The 8,556-nt window shown below is 47.9% G+C and overlaps 1 protein-coding gene across 2 annotated transcripts in view; it reads left to right on the forward strand.

Annotated features, from left to right (window-relative positions):
• The window catches only part of LOC119316670 (V-type proton ATPase subunit B 2), a 9,533-nt gene extending 1,271 nt beyond the window's left edge, over positions 1-8,262 (forward strand). For both annotated transcript variants that reach the window (XM_037591032.1, XM_037591033.1), the window contains exons 3-15: positions 58-113; positions 230-328; positions 505-564; positions 871-982; positions 1,152-1,360; positions 1,893-2,021; positions 2,175-2,312; positions 4,363-4,513; positions 7,104-7,186; positions 7,320-7,367; positions 7,458-7,511; positions 7,597-7,680; positions 7,757-8,262. In XM_037591032.1, coding sequence (XP_037446929.1) covers positions 58-113; positions 230-328; positions 505-564; positions 871-982; positions 1,152-1,360; positions 1,893-2,021; positions 2,175-2,312; positions 4,363-4,513; positions 7,104-7,186; positions 7,320-7,367; positions 7,458-7,511; positions 7,597-7,680; positions 7,757-7,942 — 1,409 coding nt within the window. In that variant the 3' untranslated portion in view covers positions 7,943-8,262. The remainder of the gene's footprint in view (positions 1-57; positions 114-229; positions 329-504; positions 565-870; positions 983-1,151; positions 1,361-1,892; positions 2,022-2,174; positions 2,313-4,362; positions 4,514-7,103; positions 7,187-7,319; positions 7,368-7,457; positions 7,512-7,596; positions 7,681-7,756) is intronic.
• The last annotated feature ends 294 nt before the right edge of the window (positions 8,263-8,556 follow it).

Genomic DNA, 8,556 nt, shown 5'->3' on the forward strand with positions numbered 1-8,556 from the left:
GTGTTGCTTCCTATCTTTCGCAGCAAAGATGATAATGAAGTTCTGCTTGTCATGCAGAGTATAGAACTGTCTCCGGTGTGGCAGGGCCATTGGTTATTTTGGACAAAGTAAAGGTATGATTTGTCATTCTTCTCTATATAGCTATAGCTGCTAATGTTACTGAAATTATGGTTGGATCAAATAGCCATTCTCACACTCAGTAATTTCCCCCTGTATAAACCTATTTTAGGGCCCAAAGTATCAGGAGATTGTGAACATCCGATTGGGAGATGGCACCACTCGTCGTGGTCAAGTCCTCGAAGTTGATGGTGAAAAAGCTGTTGTGCAGGTTGTTTCCTTTCTATGGACCATATTCTCTTGATTGAAGAATGCCAGTTGAGTTTTACACGATGCTGCATTTGATCTGATTTTTTACATAGTTTGCTTAGGGATCCAATGCATTAAATTATATTTGGTTACATGGTACTTGACCTTTTTTGGATACTGAGCTGCCTGCCTCTTAAGGTATTTGAAGGTACTTCAGGGATAGACAACAAGTATACTACTGTACAGTTCACAGGCGAGGTACCTGTTATTCACATCTTTGCTTCTGATTCTTTGTCGTTCAATCATTAAATGCTTTATTTCTTTCTATGCAATAATTACCCAGATCATCAAACTATAGCTATACAATTTCAGCATGAACAATAAATGACATCAGCCATCTTAAAGTTGGATATGGAAACTGAACCCAGAAAATGCTAGGCATGAACATTTAGTGATATCAAACGTCTTCCTGCTGAATAACTTTATTTTTCGAATGAGGCTTTGTTGACTCATCTCAACTTCACCACTTTATTTCTTTGCATATGACACCGTTTTGTGTTACAGGTTTTGAAAACTCCCGTCTCACTTGATATGCTTGGACGCATTTTTAATGGTTCTGGAAAACCTATTGATAATGGCCCCCCTATATTGCCCGAGGCTTACTTGGATATTTCTGGTGAGTTATTTCATGTTATCGTAAACTTTCTTATGCTTAGGGTAGACAAGTGGCATGGACACTTCTTAGGAGAACTGGAGATGAGTTAAATAATCTATTCTTTGTGGAAGGCTCCATCTCAACTTATGGTAACCTTATAATATCTGAGAGATGGCTGATATTATCCCAGGAAGTTCTATCAACCCAAGTGAGAGAACCTATCCAGAAGAGATGATTCAAACAGGAATATCCACCATTGATGTCATGAACTCGATTGCTCGAGGGCAAAAAATTCCTCTTTTCTCTGCTGCTGGACTTCCTCATAATGAAATTGCTGCTCAAATTTGTCGCCAAGCTGGCCTCGTTAAAAGGTTGGAGCAAAGCAAGCATGCAGCAGAGGTAATGGACATATCCTTTATAGCAGGGGTGGTTACGGACATTGGCCTACCAATGCATAAAGTCAATCTCAGTTTCCTGAGCATCATTTTCTTTGCACTGAGCTGCATCCTTCATGGAATGTGTGGATAGTTATAATAAGTTTCTCTTGCTTGCGCCATTGAGAACTAACATAAGGGTGTTTACAGACAATCACTTAACTAAGCAACTAAGCACGCAGTCAATCTTATGTTCCTGAGCATCATATTCTTTGCACTGAGCTTGCAAGTTGCATCCTTCATAAAATATATGCGTAGTTATAATAGTTCTCTGACTTTTGTGACTTTTTTAACTTTTTGGCAAGGGGAAGACCGACTGTTTGTGGGTAGAGTTAGACTTATTACCTGTTGAATAGGTCTCTGGAAATTATACAAAGAGCTTCAAAGTTATGGATTGCTCTCATACTGTGTAAAGCAACCATGCCGAAAGTTTTGGTTTTGTTATTTTGTCTGCAGATTGGTGTTTCTTCTACTCATCTTGCTATGGTTTATATTAGGGAGGTGAAGAAGACAATTTTGCAATTGTGTTTGCTGCTATGGGAGTAAACATGGAAACGGCACAATTTTTCAAGCGTGACTTCGAAGAAAATGGTTCGATGGAGCGGGTCACCCTTTTCCTGAATTTGGTAAAATTTGATTTGCTATTTTTTTGGTGAATTTGTTATTAGAATGTGCAAATCAGATCTTTGAGGTTGTAGTTGTGTTTAATATATTTGACCCGAGCAATACTAAGAAAGCATACCATGAAACCTGAATCCCTTGTCTTGATTGTTTCGCAGGCAAATGACCCCACTATTGAGCGTATTATCACTCCTCGAATTGCCCTAACAACTGCTGAATATTTGGCATATGAATGTGGGAAGCATGTTCTTGTGATTCTGACAGATATGAGCTCATATGCCGATGCACTTCGCGAGGTAGCGTGTTTTCTCTATGATTTTCTTATCTCATCATATTCTGTGAGCTTCAATCTGTTCAGTTATTTGTTCTTTGAGTAGAATGACTTCTCAGGACGACGTAGTATCAAGTGAAAACTTGATTTCAGTAAAAATCTGGAAACTTAGATCCCACCCCGTTAGATCTGTAGTGAACGGCATCTGCTCAAAGGCGGAGCTCCCACCAGCAACTTAAACACACATTAGCACAAAACCCCCTCTCCTATTCGCCATCTAGGGCCATAGCCCTTGACTGTTCGTGAGATGGATTCGTCTTCATTCCTGTTATGCGTCACGATGGAGCCTCAACCACCGGCTAGCCCTTGCCATACGCCGGCTGCAACGAGACCTCCGTCGGCAGCGACTTGCCCTCCACCGACCTCGATGGGCTCTCCATCGGCTGCGACTCTCCCTCCACCGGTCACGTCTGGCACCATGACTTGCCTTTCGCTGATCGCGACGGGGCTGCCGTCGGCTGCGGCTCGCCCTATGCAGGCCGTGACTGACTCTTTGGAGTACTCCTCACCTCTACCCCTCAATCTTGATCGCCATGCCTCTATTCGGTCCCCTGACCTCCCCTCCTATTTGATTTGAGGCAAGCCGGTGCTTTTAATTTTGGTGTAGAACAAGATGAAATTCAGAGCTTCGCTGTTATCTTTTGACCTATTGAGGGCATGAAATTTATGTGGTATGAGCTTTTGAGATTTCTGTATCTCTGAATGTTTAAGTTTGAGAATTTTCTAGTGTTTGTACTGTCAATCTAAATTGTAGCAAATGTTTCATCTGAAGAGAATTGGTAACAAGCAGCAAACTTATTTACATTTTATGCAAAGAACTGGCCATTAAACTCTCGCATTCACTATTTAATTGGGTGATGATTTGGGCCACTTTGTAGGTTCTTTTCTCCTGTAGAAATGAAACAACCCATTATGCTGAGTATGCTTGTGATCTTTTAGGAATAGAAACTGCTATTTGCTGAAAGCCTGCAAGCTTTTTTATGCTTACTGCATTTCAGGAATATGAACTGCTCTTTGCTGCAAGCATGCAACCTTCTGATGCTTACTGCATTTTCAGTTCTTACTTTCTTCTATACTTATTACTAGAAAGTGTAATCATGTAGCTAGTTGCAATGGTGTTTCCATCATTATTCAGATCTGTACAAACAAGTCACTCCATTAATCATATATAAACTAAAGCAAAAAATCCTGTTGAATCTTGAGTGGTAATACACCAACATTCAGCTCCTACAAGTTTACAAAGGAGGAGCAAAAGTCAGAGAGAAAATTCTGCACATCAAGAATTAGGACGAGCTACAACTTCACACTGAACCAGATACTACCTACACGGAATTTACATGAAAATTGCAGCACACTTTTGCGGGACGGGCTCCCTACATACACATACAGGACACGACCACGGTGCTGCTCGAGTGTTGGGACCCCATCTCGAGGTGAGCTTCAGCGCCTGCACCGCCACAGCTATGAGCCCCGCCTGCTGTAGTCGCCTCACCTTGCGAGCCCTCCCCGCCGAGGGGAGCTTCAACGTAGTGCGTGGCTGCGCCGCTGCCGTTGGGAGCGCTGTCTGTGGCCGCCGCGCCGCAGGAGCTGTCCCCGCCAAGGGGAGTCGGCGTGGTGCATGGACGTGCCGCCGCATTTGGCAGCGCTGGCTGTGGCGCCTCCCCTCGGTAGCCATCTGGCATGGGGCGCGCTGGCGTCGCCGCCATGGCTATTTCGCTGGGGGATAGGAACGGTAGAGGATAAGTCAATGCTCAAAAACCTGACAACATTACTAGGAAGGAGGGGGTTTTGTGCTAATGTGCGTTTAAGTTGCTGGTGGGAGCTCCGCCCTTGAGTAGATGCCGTTCGCTACAGATCCAACGGGGTGGGATCCAAGTTTCCAGATTTTCACTGAAATCAAGTTTTCACTTGATACGTGGCCTTTCAGGACAGTGTCATCCGTCATCTTTTGTATATGGTCGAAGACTCAATGATTTTGATTTTCTTAATTACGTGTGAACTTTATTTATGTTTAGGTCTCAGCAGCACGAGAAGAGGTACCTGGTAGGCGTGGTTATCCTGGGTATATGTATACTGATTTGGCCACCATATATGAGCGAGCTGGGCGTATCGAGGGAAGGAAAGGATCAATTACCCAAATTCCTATTCTTACAATGCCTAATGATGGTAAGCAACAGACCATTTGCATTGCTAGAGTTATTATCTTTAATCCTACATTATTTCCATTCGAGGAAGCCTCTTTTTTTGCAGTTGCAATTTTCAGCCCACTTTGTGTGGTATGTGTTATGTCCGGCCTGTCATATGGAAGGCCCATCGGGCAATCTTAGCCCACAAGTTATCTTAGGTTAATTCGTGTGCAAGTTATCTAGGTTATAAATATAAGTTGTAAGACTCTTTTCAGATCAGGCAATAAGAAGAATATTATCTCCTATTGCCCGGCTCCCTGAGGAGCCGGAAACCCTAGCCGCCAACAGCCCTAACCGCCGCCATCCTTCTCCTAGCTCGCGACGGCGCCCTGCCGCCGGCGCGCCCGTTCCTCGCCACGTCCCCCTCCATCCTTCCCTTACCACCTACGCCCTAGACCTGGTAGAGTACTTGATTCTACCAATTTGGTATCCAGAGACACCAGGCCGATCATGTCACAATCTCCATCACCGCCGCTACCATCCACCTCCACCCCGCTCTCGCTGCCGCCGGCCACTGCCACCGCGATGGCGGAGATCGCATCCGGCACCACCATCACCACCGCGCCCATCACCATCACGGCGGACCCGCCTCCGCTCCTCTCGCCCGAGGAGATGTCGGGCACCCTGCGGGAGCTTGTCCAGGCGGTCAGGGGTATTACCCTCTACCTCGCCTGGAACCAGCCCCCGCCACCGAGCACCACCGCCTACGGGCCGCCGCCGTTACAGTGGCCCGCCCCGGCCTTCCAGGCGCCCTACGGAGGGGCGTCCCAGCCGCCGCTGCTGCTGCCGCACTACTCGGCTGCGGGACAGCCGTGGCCAGCATGGCCGGCCTCCACCGCGCCGCTGGGGGGCCAGACCCAGCAGCTTCTTCCGGCGTCACCGCCGGCCCCCACGCCGCAGGCGCCGGTGCAGCAGATCCACCAGGCGCCGCCGCCATCGACATTACCACCACCCGCGCCTAGGGCTACGGGTCGGCCCCTGCACCAGGTGCAGTTTCCACCGTCACCATCGCCGATCCCCGCTTGGGCGATCGGCTCGTCTCCGGGCCCGGTCTACTCCACGGTGCCGGAACACCCGACGCCCTCTCTGCGGTTTGATCACCCCTCCAGCTCGGCGAACTACGCCCCAGCGCTTCCCGACCCAGCATACGCGCTGGCGGCGACTGCGGCCGCCCCCGGGCACGGCGGGCCAACACCCCCTCGATTCGCCAAACTGGACTTCGCCACTTACGAGGGCACGGAGGACCCCCTCAACTGGCTCAACCAGTGCGAGCAGTTCTTTCGAGGGCAGCGGACGCTCGCTTCGGATCGTACCTGGCTCGCGTCCTATCATCTCCGAGGCGCGGCGCAGACCTGGTACTACGCCCTCGAGCAGGACGAGGGCGGCATGCCACCATGGGAGCGCTTTCGGGAGCTCTGTCTCCTCCGGTTCGGGCCTCCTATCCGCGGGAGCCGACTGGCGGCCCTCGGCCGCTTACCTTTCACATCCACGGTGCAGGACTACGCCGACCGCTTCCAGGCCCTGGCGTGCCACGCGCCGGGCGTCTCCGCAACTCAGCGCGCCGAGTTATTTGTGGGCGGTCTGCCGGACCATATCCGCGTGGACGTGGAACTTCGGGGACCCCAGGATCTCCAGTCGGCCATGTATTACGCCCGCGCGTTCGAGCGCCGCGCGGTGGCCATCCAGCAGGAATCACCGTCCTAGACTGCTGGGTCGCTACCCGGACCGGATTCCGCGCAGGGTCGGCCTGTGCAGGCTTCTGCGGCACCCCTCGCCGCGACCGCTGGGCGCCCGTTCCGCCGGCTCACCCCAGCTGAGATACTCGAGCGTCGCCGCCAAGGGTTGTGCTTCAACTGCGACGAACCCTACAAGCCCGGCCACGCCTGCCCGCGACTCTTCTACCTGGAGGTGGCAGACTACATTCCGGAGGACGCCGTCGCCGCCGACCTGGCCGCCCCAGATGTCGAGAAGGTGTTTGACGCTGGTTGATTATCTCGAGGAGTTCAAGCAAGCGCTTCCCCACCTTACAGCTCGAGGGCGAGCTGTTTGTGCAGGCGGGGAGAAGTGTTATGTCCGGCCTGTCATATGGAAGGCCCATCGGGCAATCTTAGCCCACAAGTTATCTTAGGTTAATTCGTGTGCAAGTTATCTAGGTTATAAATATAAGTTGTAAGACTCTTTTCAGATCAGGCAATAAGAAGAATATTATCTCCTATTGCCTGGCTCCCTGAGGAGCCGGAAACCCTAGCCGCCAACAGCCCTAACCGCCGCCACCCTTCTCCTAGCTCGCGACGGCGCCCTGCCGCCGGCGCGCCCGTTCCTCGCCACGTCCCCCTCCATCCTTCCCTTACCACCTACGCCCTAGACCTGGTAGAGTACTTGATTCTACCAGTATGTTGCACCCTATCCATTAGAAATCCACTTAACTAGAACTCTATCAGGTGGGAAAAAAACTAGAAATCTAAGTATCCGCTGCCTCAGTGTTGTTTGATGTCTACCCAGTGGATTAGTAGTCTTGCTTCCTGGCAGATCGCAGTGTCATGCCTGACCTTTTGTTCATTCCTCAACAGATATCACTCATCCAACTCCTGATCTTACGGGATACATTACCGAAGGGCAGATATATATTGACAGACAGCTTCATAATAGACAGGTGCACTTGCATGTTCTTTTTTGTCGTCGCTTTTCCTCCTGTTATAAGCATTGATTGTTCCTTCAATACATGATTGTGAGGGATTTTTTTATTAATCTAACGGATTAACGTAAGTATTGTGTTGCTTTCTCAGATATACCCACCCATCAACGTCCTGCCATCTCTTTCTCGTCTGATGAAGGTACTTTTGTAGCTAGTCAAAATTTGTGGTATTTAGTGTTTCTTAGTTTGGGATCACATGGAGAATTATGTCATAATTCTTTACGTGCAGAGTGCTATTGGTGAAGGTATGACACGCCGGGATCATTCAGATGTGTCCAATCAGGTATTCGTTTGAGCATTTGAGATCATTTTTATGTCTCATTCACCGTGTGATATCTGTTGATGGGCTAACATGACCTTCTGTTCAGCTGTATGCCAACTACGCCATTGGGAAGGATGTTCAAGCCATGAAAGCAGTTGTCGGAGAGGAGGCTCTTTCATCTGAGGACCTGGTCTGTTGCTAGTTAATTTAGTTGTGCATCGATTATCTTTCAGTACAAAACTAATGATATGATTCTTATCGTGCAGCTCTATTTAGAATTCCTTGACAAGTTTGAGAGGAAATTTGTAGCGCAAGGAGCATACGATACTCGGAACATTTTTCAGTCACTTGATCTGGCATGGACATTGCTACGCATATTCCCCCGAGAACTTCTCCACCGTATTCCTGCGAAGACCTTGGATCAGTTCTACAGCAGAGATGCCACCCATTGATCCATTTTGTTCATAAAAATTCATTTTTTTTCATGATGAACAGCTTGAATAAGAGAAGAACCCAAACTTGTATCATTTTCCTACGTTATAGTCAGATCCTATTCTTTCCAGTCTGTATGCACAAGTTGTACCCACATGTCTTGTGCACTGGCAGCTTTGTAATTCCATGTAGCCTCCATTCACAAGCTAGACCTCTTTCTGGTTTCATTTCCCTGTATTCTGCAGCAAAACTGAAAAGCACGCCTACATGCCTGAAGATGTTGGTTATATATTTTTGGACTTCTGGAAAATGTAAACAATATTGATTTGTTCTTTGTCAAGGATTTGAAGTAAATTGATTGATACAAGAAATTGCATGTTTGTTTGGCGACTCATGGTAACAACTAATCATATTCAATGGAGTTGCTAACAAATGTCACCTCATAAATAGGTTGACATGTGAACAATGAGAGTGTATCTTGGGTAACATAAACTAAGTGCAGCTGATGCACTCATCTTACAAAAATTCAAAATTTCCAAGTGTTTTGCAACATAGATACAAAATGAATCTACCAGGACATAGAAACATCCAAATATGAGAACAACCTACTCGAGCAACAAATGAAAAAGATAAG

The sequence above is a fragment of the Triticum dicoccoides genome, chromosome 6A (assembly GCF_002162155.2).
Source record: "Triticum dicoccoides isolate Atlit2015 ecotype Zavitan chromosome 6A, WEW_v2.0, whole genome shotgun sequence".
Classification (NCBI taxonomy): domain Eukaryota; kingdom Viridiplantae; phylum Streptophyta; class Magnoliopsida; order Poales; family Poaceae; genus Triticum; species Triticum dicoccoides.